The 17,786-nt window shown below is 40.7% G+C and overlaps 1 protein-coding gene across 1 annotated transcript in view; it reads left to right on the forward strand.

Moving 5' to 3' along the window:
- LOC124742238 (skin secretory protein xP2-like) overlaps positions 1 to 16,591 on the forward strand; it is a 50,646-nt gene extending 34,055 nt beyond the window's left edge. The window contains exon 3 of the mRNA XM_047248772.1: positions 16,344 to 16,591. Within this exon, the coding sequence (XP_047104728.1) occupies positions 16,344 to 16,591 (248 nt within the window). The remainder of the gene's footprint in view (positions 1 to 16,343) is intronic.
- Positions 16,592 to 17,786: the final 1,195 nt, after the last annotated feature.

The raw sequence follows: 17,786 nt of genomic DNA on the forward strand, positions 1-17,786 counted from the left end.
ACTCGGCGGCTGCCGAGGGACAGCCAGTGTGGAGTCACTACTACAGGGCACAGAAGCAGAAGGATCCTGCTCGGGGGGGTCCACAGAAGCATTGGCACACTCATGCGGTCGGCCTGTGGAGTCCGATGCAGAAAAACGGTCAGTGGTGTGCACTGGAGAGACAGAGGCATTCCAGGCTACGTGGTCACATGGTCACACTGTCGAGCAGGACCTTCGAGTGGGTGAAGGAGAAGACTGTTTGACCTTAGTCCACTTTTTCAAGTCCTTCTGGTCAGAGGAAGACTCGGGTGTCGTTTGGCTGGAGGGACAAAGGTAGTCTTCTCGGGAGTACTCCTCCTGTCCTTTACCTTTTCTGCCTGCCAGTTGAGTAGTGGGCAGCTTTGCCCCTTTAGTTGAGAGTTTAACAGTTAGGTTACTGAGTGGGTTTTCGGGGGGGGGGGGGGGTGGGGGGGTGGGAGGGGGGGGGAAGGCGATGCTACCTTGACACTGATCGGCTTCACAATATCAGAGTCAAAATTGAGGTTGCACATATGCTTGACCGTGTCCTTCATGGAGTGAGGGGGTAACGAGAATGGAACTATAGGTGCCAGACAGGAGAACACAGGGTTTGCGACTAGCCAGTAACTTGGGAACTACTGGGTAAGGCACTTTTTCCTTTACCCATATCTCCTGAATAGCCCACTCGTGTAGATAAATGGGACAATCCCGGAGGAGGGGGCACGGCCACCTTTGCAGCTGACACGGCGAGGAGGAGGAGGCGGACATTCGCCCTCGTGTGCGTCCCTGCCACAGGTTTTGCATATGGCTCGGTGTTGACAAGATGTTCGAGTACGTTTAAACAGTGACACTGGTAGCAGTGTATCGGATTCGCAATATATGGCCGGACTGTGATAATTTCATAGCCTGCTTTAATCTTGGATGGCAGCATCACCCTATCGAAGGTGAGGAAAATAGTGCGGGTGGTCAGCACGGAGGAATCTACCTCTTTCATTACACTACGGATGCGAATGACACCGTGATCAGAGAAGTAAGAGTATATTTCAGCCCCGGTTAGACCGTAAAGCAGCCCGGTGTAAATGATACTGTGGGAAGAATTCAAAGTTCTATGTGCCTCGACACAAAGAGGGTAGCAACAGAGAAGCCAGGCAGCCATCAGTTGTTGTGCTTGAGAATCAGACGCAGTCTCCAAAAGCAAAGTGCTATTCCATAAATGAGAGCAGGATTTCAGAGGGCCAGCAATGGCATTAACACCTTTTTGAATAATAAACGGACTGACTGTGGCAAAGGACCGACTGTCTTCAGTACATGATATGACAAGGAACCGCAGTGCAGTGGGAAGGGTCTGCGGATCTGTGGATCTGTAGCCTCAATAAGTTTACATTTCGTCGATGTTGATGGAGACGATGATTGACTCACCCTGAGGAAATCCCAGATGATTTCCAGCATTTCCAAGTGCATGCTCCTTCCAACTGGGGGGCCCATTCCCAAGGGGGCTCACCTGTCTTAGGTGATTGTTCACATCTCAGGTCACACCTACCGAACAACTGACGGAGGGACCAATTTGCAAGTCAGGAAGGTTACAGCTCAGGCAATACCCTCCCCAGGCCTCGGCCTGTTCCAGGGGGTACTTGCGAACCCTACCTGTTGACCCAGGGCTGGGCATTATGCATTACCCAGTCACCTTTTGTGTGTCAGACACTTGGGCCGGCCTTCAGAAGTGCACAGGGAAGAAGAAGAGAAAAAGGATTCTGAAATGCTGAAGTGGAGGAACGAAAGGGGGAAGGGAACCAATAAAGGAAAAGGGAGCCTAAAATAAAGTCAAGAGTGTTCACAGGTCAGCGACAGAATGCAGAATGTTCCTAGTAATACCCCAGAAGTGTTCCCCAATGGAGGGGAAGAAGAACAGGAAGAGGATAGCCGTACAGAACGGCAGGGAAGAAGTGCGGCAAAGGCTGGGGCCCCACGCTAGCCATAAACAAACCCACCAAGGAGTGGCGAGCCCACTGAGGGGGTTTTTCATTTCCGTTTAGAGTTGCTGGCTATAAATGTGGGGAGGTACAATAATGAATCTCTGTCCTAAAAGAGAAATGATGAAATATAAGCCTGCTGAAGACATTTCAGAGAGAATAAGGAAGAAGTGGTTGGAAGAACACCCATTAGATATGAAGTAAGTAGTAGTGATGTAATATCTGAAATAAACCATGTGTCAAGGCAATATATAGAGGATGTACAGGGAAGTGAATCACTGATGTTTATGTCAACAACAGGTAAGAGATGAAAGGAAGTGGTAAAGTGGTTTTAAAAGACTCGAGTATATTTGTACTGTAATCACAATAACACTGTACTGTATATGGGTTGTTGTTGTTGTGGTCTTCAGTCCTGAGACTGATTTGATGCAGCTCTCCATGCTACTCTATCCAGTGCACGCTTCTTCATCTCCCAGTACCTACTGCAGCCTACATCCTTCTGAATCTGCTTAGTGTATTCATCTCTTGGTCTCCCCCTACGATTTTTACCCTCCACGCTGCCCTCCAATACTAAATTGGTGATCCCTTGATGCCTCAGAACATGTCCTACCAACCGATCCATTCTTCTAGTCAAGTTGTGCCACAAACTCCTCTTCTCCCCAATTCTATTCAATACCTTCTCATTAGTTATGTGATCTACCCGTCTAATCTTCAGTATTCTTCTGTAGCACCACATTTCGAAAGCTTCTATTCTTGTCCAAACTATTTATTGTCCATGTTTCACTTTCATACATGGCTACACTCCATACAAATACTTTCAGAAACGACTTCCTCACACTTAAATCTATACTCGATGTTAACAAATTTCTCTTCTTCAGAAACGCTTTCCTTGCCATTGCCAGTCTACATTTTATATCCTCTCTACTTCGACCATCATCAGTTATTTTGCTCCCCAAATAGCAAAACTCCTTTACTACTTTAAGCGTCTCATTTCCTAATTTAGCTCCCTCAGCATCACCCAAGTTAACTCGAGTACATTCCATTATCCTCGTTTTTCTTTTGTTGATGTTCATCTTATATCCTCCTTTCAAGACACAGAAGAGCAGTTGAATGGAATGGATAAAGTCCTTTGCTGTCTCTGAAGTTCGTCGATGACGTTGTAATTCTGTCAAAGTTTTTATTTCTTCTCCATGGATTTTAATACCTACTCCGACTTTTTCTTTTGTTTCCCTTACTGCTTGTTCAATATACAGACTGAATAACATTGGGGAGAGGCTACAACTCTCTCTCACTCACTTGCCAACCACTGCTTCTCTTTCACGTCCCTCGACTCTTATAACTGCCATCTGGTTTCTGTACAAATTGTAAACAGCCTTTCGCTCCCTGTATTTTACCCCTGCCACCTTTAGAATTTGAAAGAGTATTCCAGTGAACATTGTCAAAAGCTTTCTCTAAGTCTACAAATGCTAGAAATGTAGATTTGCCTTTCCTTAATCATTCTTCTAAGATAAGTTGTAAGATCAGTATTGCCTCGCGTGTTTCTATATTTGTATGGAATCCAAACTGATCTTCCCCGAGGTCGGCTTCTACCAGTTTTTCCATTCATCTGTAAAGAATTCGTGTTAGTTTTAAGTCACAGCTGCAAAATACTGATAGCTTGGTAATTTTCACATCTGTCAACACCTGCTTTCTTTGGGATTGGAATCATTATATTCTTCTTGAAGTCTGAGGGTATTTCGCCTGTCTCATACGTCTTACTCACCAGATGGTAGAGGTTTGTCAGGACTGGCTCTCCCAAGGCCGTCAGTAGTTCTATTGGAATGTTGTCTACTCCCGGGGCCTTGTTTCAACTCAGGTCTTTCACTGCTCTGTCAAACTCTTCACGCAGTATCATATCTCCCATTTCATCTTCATCTACATCCTCTTCCATTTCCATAATATTGTGCTCGAGTACATAGCCCTTGTATAGACCCTCTATATACTCCTTCCACCCTTCTGCTTTCCCTTCTTTGCTTAGAACGGTTTCCATCTGAGCTCTTGATATTCATACAAGTGGCTCTCTTTTCTTCAAAGGTCTCTCTAATTTTCCTGTAGGCAGTATCTATGTGGACCCTAGTGAGATAAGCCTCCACATCCTTACATTTGTGCCCTAGCCATCCATGCTTAGCCATTTTGCACTTCCTTTCGATCTCATTTTTGAGTCGTTTGTATTCCTTTTTGCCTGCTTCATTTACTGCATTTTTATATTTTCTCCTTTCATCAATTAAATCCAATATATCTTCTGTTACCTAAGGATTTCTACTAACCCTCGTGTTTTTACCAACTTAATCCTCTGCTGCCTTCACTATATCATCCCTCAAAGCTACCCATTCTTCTTCTATTGTATTTCTTTCCCCAATTCCTGTCAATTGTTCCCTTATGCTCTCCATGAAACCCCGTACAACCTCTGGTTTAGTCAGTTTATCCAGGTCCCATCTCCTTAAATTCCCAACTTTTTGCAGTTTCTTCAGTTTTAATCTACAGTTCATAACAAATAGATTGTGGTCAGAGTCCACATCTGCCCTGGAAATGTCTTACAACTTAAAACCCGGTTCCTAAATCTCTGTGTTACCATTATATAATCTTTCTGATACCTTCTAGTATCTCCAGGATTCTTCCATGTATACAACCTTCTTTCATGATTCTTGAACCAAGTGTTAGCTATAATTAAGTTATGCTCTGTGCAAAATTCTAGAAGACGACTTCCTTTTTCATTTCTTACCCCCAGTTCATATTCACCTACTATGTTTCCTTCTCTCCCTTTTCCTACACTCAAATTCCAGTCACACACGACTATTAAATTTTCGTCTCCATTCACAACCTGAATAATTTCTTTTATCTCATCATACATTTCTTCAATTTCTTCATCATATGCAGAGCTTGTTAGCATATAAACTTGTACTACTGTGGTAGGCATGGGCTTGGTATCTATCTTGGCCACAATAATGCGTTCACTATGCTGTTAGTAGTAGCTTACCCACACTCCTATTTTTTTTATTCATTATTAAACCTACTCCTGCATTACCCCTATTTGATTTTGTATTTATAACTGTTGATTCACCTGACCAAAAGTCTTGTTCCTCCTGTCACCAAACTTCACTAATTCCCACTGTTACCATATCATCCGGTTTAATATTCGACATTTATTGGTGTTTTGCAATATAGTCATTGACTTTCCCTTGTGATTCTCATATTTCTTTAGGGCACAATGGAAGGTTATGCAACCAGACACCTACGTTAGTAGTGAAAACACTAAAGCAACATAATTTACTTGAGTAGAACTATATAGTTCCAGCGGCCTCAAACACCAATGATACATACATGGAGACTCAAAACAATGAAAATTAATTGTGAAAGGCAGGATTTGAACCCAAGCCCCCTGCTCATTAGGCAGATGTGCTAACCACTATTGTTAATAAGATGGCAAAGTGGTTTTGCATAACCTCACCAATTATCCTGCATGCTTCACTCCTCAATCTGAACTCCGATTCATGCCACAGCCCACTCAGTATTCCCCAAAAACCAACAGCACTTATAGAGTCTCAGTATGTAGGTTGTTACTATAAAACCACTGGAGAACACACACACTACTGTAGTTTCATTTGGTTATTTTCGCTTTACAATTTTGTTACTATGAACAAAAGCATTAGGTTGCACAGTAACCTGACAAATGCCAACAGATGAATGAGATATGGACGACAGGTCCCACAGCTGCTGGTTCCTTGTCAGATCCTACTGCTGCAGCAGGTAAGTCCTCTAATGCTCCAGTACTTTAAAGTAATTAAAGAGTAGTAAAAGTAGTGACCTCAGGAGAATTCTACCCCATGATGATGCCAGGGGTGCCAGATCCCCCCATGCCATCAGACTCAGAACCCAATTTAATCAACATTCTTCTAGTTCAATTGATGGAGGTGGAACACAATTTTGGTCATCAACAGAGGATAGTACAGTGGTAGCAAGCAATGATGGGTGCCGTAATGAACAACACAACTCCCAACATTACGACGAGCTCCTCTGAGTACGATCATTTTCAGAGGCAAAATATTCGTCGTACAATTCGATAGATCACAAAAAACTTGCAGGTAAAAGACTTCAATGGCTCTCTTGTGCCCTAACTGTCACAATATTAAGGTTGATGTGCAGCTCCTTAGAAGTGGAATTGTGTATCAGCATGTGGCCTCTTCCGTAGATGTCCTGTCATGTGTTACTTTCGACCTACTGATTACAACCAGTGTAAGCTGATGCCAAACAACATCACACTCAAATTTTCAACAATCTGACTTTTTAGAAGTCTTGCCCATTTCCTCAGATACATGGTTCCAAAGAAATAATAGTTTCTGACAATCCATGTAGTCCTGCACAACTGGTTATCACATATTTGTCTAACTTACTTGTAAGTCTAAGACACATGATATCAGAAAACCATTGCACCAGAATTTGTCAAATTTGTTTCCTGACAACGTCAAGTAGCTATGGAGGGCACTCAAATGTCTTGCTTCAGCCATACAGACCAAATAACTGAATTTCACTCGGTTATGATATTTATATACCATCCAACTGCCACACGCATTGGCTCTTGTACCCCCACAAAGGAATAAAAACAATTATGTCAGTTAAGTTCAGCAAAAACAGCCATTACTAGCAGAGATCAGTGGCATATAATGTTGAGATTGTTAAGGTTACATTCATGACCCCAGGAAATAATCATTCGAGAGAAAATCTCTCCCAACAGTGACAAGCCAAGTGGTAATTGACAACAGTGAGGACAGAGGGCAGGGTTATGAATAACTGGTTTCGCTCTTTTAGTGATATTGCATATGGTAGGTGCAAGAAAGATGGCATCTGGCCAAATCAATTACAACCAATAATGAAATTTAAGGGAACAATTGTGAGGGAGGAGGAAAGGTTGAATGTGAATTACTTTGAACTACATGTGGCAATGACCTAAGTTAGCAGCAACTTCTCTCACTATTGCACTCCTTACCCAACACACAATTTTAAGGGTAGATTATTTAAGTGAACAAGAAGCCCTAATCAATTTCAGCAGTTCAAAAATAAAGCTCACAGTAAACGGTATCTGTGTGTTGTTAAAGAAAGCTGCATCAAACCATACTTTCGACTAAAGACAACATGGACAAAATCTGGAAACTGTTTTGTGACAAGATATCTCAATTATGGTCAGATTAAAATTAGGACAGCTTACATTTGTCACTTTCTGCTGCACTGCTATCACATTGTCAGCCTGCTGCTGCTCATTTATGGGCTGCACACAAAGGTAGTTTGACACTTCACAAAGGCTGTTAATGTGTAACAAGAGCAATTTTCAAAATACGCTCACGCATCTTAGGCTCATGGGCAGAAATTTGTATGTCGGTGCATGTACCTTGTAAGTAAATTTTTGAATGTCTCACCTACAGTTAAGGCACATTATACAAGCAAGCTATTGCAAAGATAATATTTAAGCATTTCAAAGGTTTCTACAAAAACTGGAGTATTACAACTTGAATTTTTGATCGTGATTCTTCCGTCACTGATGGAAGCTAGAGGTGTTGCCACAGCCATGCAGACCAAGTAACTGGAAATCAAAGACGAAGATTTCTAAATGAGTACGATTCAGAGATCATTAGCCTCAGATGCCGAAAATGCACAATGACAACAATTATGGCAGTAGGTTCAGTAGAAATGGCTATGAGTAGAAAAAAAATTGTCGAGATTGGATCTGCAGGATGAGGAAATAATCCTGTGGGAGACAGTACCTCATAACAACAAAAGCAACACCACCAATGACAACAATTACAAAGATGATGACACAGGTGATAGTTGAGTCAACAGTCAGGGTAGAACACATGATGATGATGATGATTTGTGTTGTGCTCAACTGGGCAGTTATCAGTGCCTGTACAAATCATTAAATTTACTCTATCCAATCTCACCACTTTCATGAATGATGATGAAAACTATACAAACACAGTCCACATGTGGAGAAAATACCCAACCGGCCCAGGAATCGAATCCAGGACCCTGTAATCCAGAGGAAGCACTATTAGCCACTAGACGGGTTAAACAGAGCAGACTTTGTAGCAAATCACTTTTTACATCATGATGATATATGGGGATGGTATCTGATACATGTTGTTTCATTTTGTATACATCTACACCTACATACATACTTGGCAAGCCACGGTGTAGTGCATGGTTGAAAGTATCCCATAACTCTAGTAGTCATAACTATTTCTGTTCAACTGGGAAACAGAGCGAGGGGAAAACAATTATCTGAATTGCTCCATTCAAGCCCTAATTTCTCTCTATCTTACGTGATATGTATGTTGCCAACAGTAGGATCGTTGTGCAGTCAGCTTCAAATAGTGGTTCTCTAAATTTTTTTAACAGTGCTCCTAAAAAAGAAAGTTCCCTTTCTTCCAGGGAGTCATTTAATTTCCCAATCTCTATAATACTCATATGTTGTTCAAACCTATGGGTGAAACATCTTGCAGCATGCTTCTGAATCTTTCTTTAATCTGACTTTGTACAGAACCCGCAAAGTCATTCACCCTTTTATTATTTCTTTAGGTGAGGTCTTGCTGTTTTGCATGAAGTGGTGTTCTGGTTATCAGCAATATCATGTGTCAAGATGAGAAACCTCACTATTTCAATCACAAAAAATAATTTACGTTTGAATTGTGGGAAGGAGAAAAATTCAGTGCAAATTAGGTTGGTCCAGACGTACCGAGGACATAAGCTGTCACACACACACAGTTGTAGGAGAAGATCTTTAATATTAACACCAAGCAGTATTGAATTTCAGTGGTGCAAAAACAGAGCTGAGTGTAAATGGAATTTGTGTTTTATTAAGAGCAGCTGCATCAAACCCGTATTTGCACTGAAGCCCACAACAAGAAAATGGTTTGAAAACTGTGTTTTGGGAAAAGATATCGGAACAGATTGACTGATGTTTCTGACTCCATCTAGATCATGAACTGAACTAGGATTCTTTGAAGGGGGTACAGGTGAGATCGGAATGTCATCAGGTTGAAAGTTCTTCAGATTCAGCCAGACTGTAACTTGTTTATATTTTGTGATTCCAACGTCATGAGAAAGGGAGGTAGAGAAAGAACCGGCACTAAAAGGATGCAACATATTGGCGGAGGCATCAAATTCCTTTGCCATGCAGTGCAACACTTTACAAATCCATCCAAAATTAAATGCCAACCTGGGACACTCATAGATTTCTCGCATTTACCACTGGAGGGCATACCAGTAGGCTGGCACTGTGATGTTCATGAAATGTTTTCACTGTTTCAAATATGAACAGCCATCAGTTGTATAATGGAATGACAATCATGAAAATTTCTGCCGGGCCAGGACTCTCAGCCAGATTTCTCCTTATTGCACAAGGTAGTCTTACCATTATGGTATCGAAGCACAATTCATGGGCAAACTCTGACTTCCACTTATTGTCAACCATGTGTCTTCAACTCTCACTCTTACATTCACTAGGTACACTCCTGTAAGGGTGAAATATTGTGATTGAAATGCACATTTTGATTCAAATGTCACTTACCTGGTGTCAGGGGAGAGAGATGCTCTGTGTTGTTAAGAAGTACCGTCCAGTGTTCCTTCGGACAGGAATGCATGTCCAAAGCAACACTGCATCATACTTCTGAGCATCACTAGCACTGCGTTACCCCACTCCAGTGTTCAGATTGCCACGCTTCACACACTGTATAAGGAACCACAGATAATTGCAATTACCATACAGGTATGACTAGCAGCTTCATTCTGACTTCAATCAAGGCTGTCAAAGAATGTGCAAAAATTTTTGTAGCTGTGACATAAAATATGGGTGTAAAAAATATTCAGGTATGTGTTGATACAAATACAACAGTTTTTTAACCAAGACCAGAGGCTTTTTGTTCAATGTCACATCTGTGAAAGTTGTTGCAGAGCTATTTCACAGATAAAGGTATTGTGCTATGTAATGGACTGAAATTAAGAAATTTCTGTACCATGTTCTTCATAACTAATCGAAAGAGTGGCCTAACATTAATAAACTGCATTACTGAGGTAAAACTTTAGTCTAACTGGTTGAGCAAGGCAGGATGTAATGATGAAATCATGCCTATTTTCATGATGAATAGTCCAGTCCTTGAAGTACATTCTATGCAAACACACTAAGGGTTACTCTACTGGAGTCATTAATGACATACTTTATCTTTCGGGATTCTGTAGTTCAGCACATAAAGGTTCACCTCTATGCAACAGATTTGGAATCTATATTACAATTCAGGAGAATACTGTAAAAATTACTGTATGTCATATATTGAGATCATATTGACTGGTACATTGTTAAGCTGAAGGCTGTTGGAAGTCAGCTTTGGAACTAGAGGATAGGAAATCAGACACAAAGCAGATAGGAGGCAGAGTGACAGTATTTAGAATACCAGAGGTAGATAGTATTGCCTCCAAATAGCAGGCACTAACTGACCCAGGGTAGAATCTTCAGTTCAGAAAATTAAATGGCAACAGCATCCACTGCCTAAATGCTGCTGAACAGTGTCACTTTAGAAGATGGCTGCCCAGACACCCACCCACTTACCGCCCACAAACACACAAAATGTCTTATTATGGGCAAGTATCAAGCCTGCTGCCTATGCTAACTGCAATTTAGTTTGTTTACACAGGTTAGAATCTGATGAGAAAGGGGAACAGTGCTGCAACATCACTCCCCACTCATGAGATGCCTCAGGGTAGTGCCAGGTGACATAGAACATGGTTGTTGCTAGTCGTAATACGAAGTGCAGTGACCTTCAGCATTCGTTGCTACAAAACTTGGAGTTAATTTAATGGCCAGATTGTCACCACCTACACAATAGGAGAGGAGTAGAGAAACGATACAAAGTTGCTAGCCCAAGACACCAGGGAAGTACAAAGCCACAATGCACAATGCATGTGGTATGAGTGGATTGGTTGGCGAACTACGGATAAGGAGAATTAGTGTGCTGCCACTATCCCTCAAAAACCCATATTTTTTATTCAGGGCAAGTTTTCTATCTGACCATTGGGGCCCCAAAACCTTGTCATTCATAGCCAGCCTCTACTTCTACATTGCTCCAGCAGATTGCCACAACTCTGGATCTCTTATTATATTGGCCACAGTAGTGGAGAGGAGATGGTCCACTTCACATACAAGTGGTGGAAACTAGGGTCTCCATACTTGTACTGAGGGATTGCCAATCAACACTTACGTTTTCTGGAATAATTTCTCTCTTGTTTTTCAAGCACGTGAATTGTCTCGATTATGAACCTTGCATGAATGCCAGGATTCTTGGCTTATCCCAAGCAGACGATATCAAGTACTGATACTGCCTGGTCTCTATCATGACCCCTCTCTCCAGACATTGGAAACCTTTCATATGCACACTAACACAGTGGAAATTACAATGGGTTTATTACTGAAGTTTAATGAGAAGCGATCATATAACAAAGTAATTTCCACTAGAAAAAAATCATATGCTGCCACCTGACCCAATCTAACACTTCTACAAGCATATTTGATAATGCACTGCCAGTAAGTCTTATTTTTTCATCCTATGCAGTACCAGTTCATTCAACACAATATGGTATGTGCAAACTTGCAACCAGTGAGATCTGAACTTATGCATATTTGACAGAGTTGTCAAGTCCTAATGGTCTGTGTGTCATATCTATGATGTGTATCTTAGGTGGCTTTCCGTACCTTCACTTCTGCAAGATACCAAACGGCAACCCTCCAGAATTATGGAGGGGTACAAAGTTTAACATAAATTATCATTGTTCAGAGCCAATAACTCCATTGACACTATGACCTCAAATAATAAGGAGAACAAGGCTACATTATCACATCTCCTCCACACGGATCAGCCAAACAGTACAGGTAAAAGGCTGTAGACATTTTAAATACTAAAGTTGAATGACAGTTTCATTACCCCGTATTTGGTTCTTAATAACTAATACCCGGAACAGATACTTCTCTGAAAATGCACCTGTTCTGGTGAGAGAATTTTTTTTTTTACCACCCAGTCTCACAAGCTATTAAAAAGATTTCTCTAATGAAATTGTGTTTTTCAAGCTTTTTGGCACTAATATTGCAGATATGATAGTATCCCTTACTACCAAATATACTGACAACCTTGAAAAAAAATAAAAATGTACAAGAGATTGTATAGCCATGGATAGTCATGAAATTATGCCAATATTTGGCATTTTGCATTTGACAAGTATAGAGAAAGGTCAGCACGTAAATGTAAAAGAATTTCTGGAGTCAGGCAGTACACATATGAATATCCTGAATGCCATAATGGGCTACGAGAGATTTCTGCTTGTAATACATTGTATGAGATTTGCTGACATTTCCACTTCAAATGAAAGGAAAAAACTTGACAGCATAACTGCTGTCAGAAAATGTCCACATTTCTTTGCAGTCAACCTGAAGTGATTCTATAATCCTGCTGATTATGTTACAGTCCATGAAATGTTGACTGTTTACAGGCTGCTACTCCTGGACCCTATATATACATCACACAAAATATTCAATTAAAATATGTGCCATGAGTGACAAAAAGGTTTTATACCAGTAATATTGAAGTATATGTAGGAAAGCAGCTAGATGGACCATTTCTAGTAACAAACAGCCCAGCAATAATTGTAGGAAGGCTTGTCAGTGACATCAAAGATACACACAGATATGTCATCATTGACAATTGTCACACAAACTGCCAGTAGTGGAGGACATTTTGGAGAAAAAATTGACCATTCTACGCACTCCTCACAAGAAGGAAAGGGAGATACCTCTTGAATTTTGCATCTAAGAGACCAACATGTGGAGGTTCAAAATGTTGCTTCCAAGCTAATGAATTCATTTTTTGTACCCAACAAAGAAGTAACTGTTTGCTGATACTCCTATCTACAATGCATGACATGGATGATATCAACCCCAAAACAGGGAAGCCAATTATTTTTTTACATTCACACTGAAGGAGGAGTGGATACTGTAGATAAAATGATTACAGGTTATTCTGTTTCCAAAATCAGAAAAAGTTGGCCTATGGTGTTATTTTATAGTAAGCTAAACATATCTGGGATAAATTGCCAAATTTTGGATTCACTTTCAAAACCAAAAGGAACCGTAAAAATTTGATGCAATTTTCTGAAGAATTTAGCATTTCCATTAACAAATGAACACTTAAAAAATAGATTGGAAATCATATCACTCAGGAGTAAAATTCGGAGTAGGTATTAAAATTCATGGAGAAGAAATAAAAACTTTGAGGTTCGCCGATGACATTGTAATTCTGTCAGAGACAGCAAAGGACTTGGAAGAACAGTTGAACGGAATGGACAGTGTCTTGAAAGGAGGATGTAAGATGAACATCAACAAAAGCAAAACGAGGATAATGGAATGTAGTCGAATTAAGTGGGGTGATGCTGAGGGAATTACATTAGGAAATGAGGCACTTAAAGTAGTAAAGGAGTTTTGATATTTGAGGAGACAAATAACTGATGATGGTCAAAGTAGAGAGGATATAAAATGTAGACTAGAAACGGCAAGTAAAGTGTTTCTGAAGAACAGAAATTTGTTAACATTGAGTATGGATTTAAGTGTCAGGCAGTCATTTCAGAAAGTATTTGTATGGAGTGTAGCTATGTATGAAAGTGAAACATGGACGATAAATAATTTGGACAAGAAGAGAATAGAAGCTTTCTAAATGTGGCTCTACATAAGAATGCTGAAGATTACATGGGTTGTCACATAACTAATGAGGAGGTATTGAACAGAATTGGGGAGAAGAGGAGTTTGTGGCACAACTTGGCAAGAAGAAGGGACTGGTTGGTAGGACATGTTCTGAGGCATCAAGGGATCACCAATTTAGTACTGGAGGGCAGCATGGAGGGTAAAAATCGTAGAGCGAGAAAAAGAGATGAATAGACTAAGCAGATTAAGAAGGATGTAGGTTGCAGTAAGTACTGGGAGATGATGAAGATTGCACAGGATAGAGTAGCATGGAGAGTTGCATCAAACCAGTCTCATGACTGTAGGGCACAACAACAACAACAACAACAACGGCGACAACGGCGACAACAACAAAAAACAAAAAACAACGACGACGACGACAACAAAAAACAACGACGAAGACGACAACAACAACAACGACGACGACGACGACGACAACAACAACAACAACGACGACGACGACGACGACGACGACGACAAACAACGACGAAGACAACAACAACAACAACAACGAAGACAACAACAACGAAGACAACAACAACAACAACGAAGACAACAACAACAACAACAACAACAACAACAACAACAACAACAACAACGAAGACGACAACAACAACAACAACAAAAAACAACGACAACAACAACAACAAAAAACAACGACAACAACAACAACAACAAACAACGACAACAACAACAACAACAAACAACGACAACAACAACAACAACAAACAACGACAACAACAACAACAAAAAACAACGACAACAACAACAACAAAAAACAACGACAACAACAACAACAAAAAACAACGACAACAACAACAACAAAAAACAACGACAACAACAACAACAAAAAACAACGACAACAACAACAACAAAAAACAACGACAACAACAACAACAAAAAACAACGACAACAACAACAACAAAAAACAACGACAACAACAACAAAAAACAACGACAACAACAACAAAAAACAACGACAACAACAACAAAAAACAACGACAACAACAACAAAAAACAACGACAACAACAACAAAAAGCAACGACGACGACAACAACAACAAAAAGCAACGACGACGACAACAACAACAAAAAGCAACGACGACGACAACAACAAAAAGCAACGACGACAACAACACAAAAAACAACGACAACAACAACACAAAAAACAACGACAACAACAACAAAAAACAACGACAACAACAATTCTTTCAAATTAGGTTTTGACTTAAAGTTTTGGGAACTATTTATTAATAGAATGTATTATTTCCTTTAGCCAATAAGATTGCAAAGCATACTCAATGTCAAGAAGTAAAGAAATTCAAAAGCAGATTTCCATATCCACTCTGAGGAAATATACTGAAGATGCACATATATTCCATCAAAACTAGCTAATATGGAATTTTCCCTTACAAATGAGAAAATATGAAAATCCAGTGCAAAAGAGAACAGTGCCAATATGAGCAATTTACGTACAATGCATTTAAATCTTGCAGTCCAAACACTGATTTCTGAGCAGGAACAGAAATACATGAGAACACAGATCGTGTGGTGAAACCAGATTCTGTATCATACGAAATGAAATCATATATGAAGTCTGTAGAAACCCTTACACTGCTGCACCTCCACCACCACTATTGCTCATTAGAGTAGTGCACTGTTCACTTGCTTTGTGTCCCGAACAGAAGCCACTGATCTCAATCCTGCACCTCTATTGCCTGCAGCTGAAACAGAGCTGTCCTTGGCAGGCAAATGTTTCTGATGTAGCTACCTACCTCATACTTATGCTGACACGTCCTTACTCACTAACTAGACCATTTCTAACAGCCACACGTTTTATTGAGTCCAGAGTTAGAAAACAAGTGTAACCAAGTACAACTTTCAAACACTCAGTTTGTGTAACTTTCTTCTTGTATCTTACCTACAAATGTGGTACCTCTACCACTTGTCTGGCACCAGCAATTTACTATAGCCACCTCGGAAAAACTAGTGGCTACGTTGATGGTTCAGGTTCCACCATCACAGGTGCTACCCACGATGGTTTATGTCATACGACGACTCTGCTGAAGAAGTGAAACATAAAAACTGGCTACACCAACACCTCATTGCATTCAGGATAATTGAAACACAAACTTAAGGGTTTGTTGGGGATTCCTGCCATGTGTCCAACAGTAGTTGTGCTTTAAATGAACTGGCCTCACACTTTTGATGAAACGTGTAGTTTGTCATCACCTTATAGCCACGAGCACATTCAAATCAGTGTCACTTGTGTAGAGTTTTACCAGTAACGCAGGCAGTCACATCAGTCTTATCAGGATTAGGTAGCAGAGCTGAAGGGTTTGAGGGCCGTAAGTGTCACTTTGTTCCTAAAAGCTCCACAGAATCTAACGCAGACTTTGCAGTTGATGATATGGTCATCTGCCTAGTGCTGAATAAGGATATTCATCAGAGAACGCTTTGAAGTGAAGATCTGTCTTCAGAAAACATTTTAATACTGGTCATTGTCTAAGTCCCCCATGCATTAGCTTACCAAATCGAAGAACCAGGCAATGTCACCATCATTTACAGTGAACAATTTCTGCACATGGCACAAGATGATGAAGACATTGCTGCTCAAGCTGAGAAGCCTAGCTGAGATGGATAAACCCAATGATGATGCTGACAAGGAAACCGTGTGGCACTTGCAACAAATCCCTCTCACTTTGTGCGGCGTGAGGAGGCTGCTTGCCCCCCGGATGGTGAGAGTTGTGGGACAACAAAAACTACATGGCTTCAATTTGTCACACCCAGCCTTCCTCAATATGAATGGACCTTGACATTCATTCCATTTCATTATTGTCTACAGGTTAGAATGAACTTTTTATTTAAGTGTTTGCACTGAAGAAACCGTTATCTCCAAAAGTGAACACCATATCAACTGTTCCACTCCTCAGCTCTCAGACTCGCACACAGATCAGCTCCCTCTGTCAGCAACCATCAAATGCCATGTGCTAAGCTACAAACGAGCAGCATATTACAATTCTCACTCTGTTTCTGTCCACCACAGCTCATGTGGTTGAACGGACTGCAGATGTGTATTTGGTTATTAATGATACCGACACCAAAAATTTGTTTGGGTTCCATGCTTTTGTTACTTTTGAATTTTCTATAAATTAAAGTATGTATCTTTTGTCAGATCTGGTTCCTTATCAAGACCTAGATTAACTGTGTTCTGAATTTTTGGATTTGTTTTCTGTGCGATTATGGTGTGTGAACAGCTTCATAGCACACATCAATGTAACAATTTGGCTGGACTGCATTTTTTTCATGTCCTTACATGAATGAGTACAACTGAATCTCTCGAGTCACCAGGCATAATTCAACTGCTTTAGACCAGTGAGTGGGCTACATGATTATTTTTGTTTATTTTTTTCGATCATTAAATAAATAAATAGGTGTGTCACCTCCAACTTTGTGGAGACATGAAATTTATCACAGTCATGTTATCTGCACATACCTTCTGCCACGAGCTGATGAGTTACTTGCAAAATTGCACTAATCCTTTTCCCAAACTGACTGGGGTATGGTCTCCCTCCAGGTTCCATTAAAAGACCAGACACTGCAGCTTTCCAGTTCACAGTACCACTCTCATGGAGGAGGCCAGCAAATGTGCATCTCTGCACACACGACTTTCATTCCCACTCAGCAGTTCACACAAAATGGGAACTGTTGACACCTGTCATGACCGCTTCAAAACTATGGATGTGTCAACTTTAGTGCACCACAGAGGTGCTGGCATCTGGTCACTTTTCCCCCCGAAGCAATGAGAGTTTGTAGTAACACACACTACTGTACCTTTGCCATCACTAATGCATAGTGTGTTGGTATGTGTGCTGATTTGGGTAGTGTGCTGTTCAGCTGTTGTGTGCCCCCACTCGAGAACCCTGACCTCTGTCCAACACCTTTATCACATGCGGACAAAAGCCTAGTGCATGGTATGTAGGAGCTCCAACTGGAAAACTTGTTTATGGT

The sequence above is a fragment of the Schistocerca piceifrons genome, unplaced genomic scaffold, assembly GCF_021461385.2.
Source record: "Schistocerca piceifrons isolate TAMUIC-IGC-003096 unplaced genomic scaffold, iqSchPice1.1 HiC_scaffold_2246, whole genome shotgun sequence".
NCBI lineage: Eukaryota > Metazoa > Arthropoda > Insecta > Orthoptera > Acrididae > Schistocerca > Schistocerca piceifrons.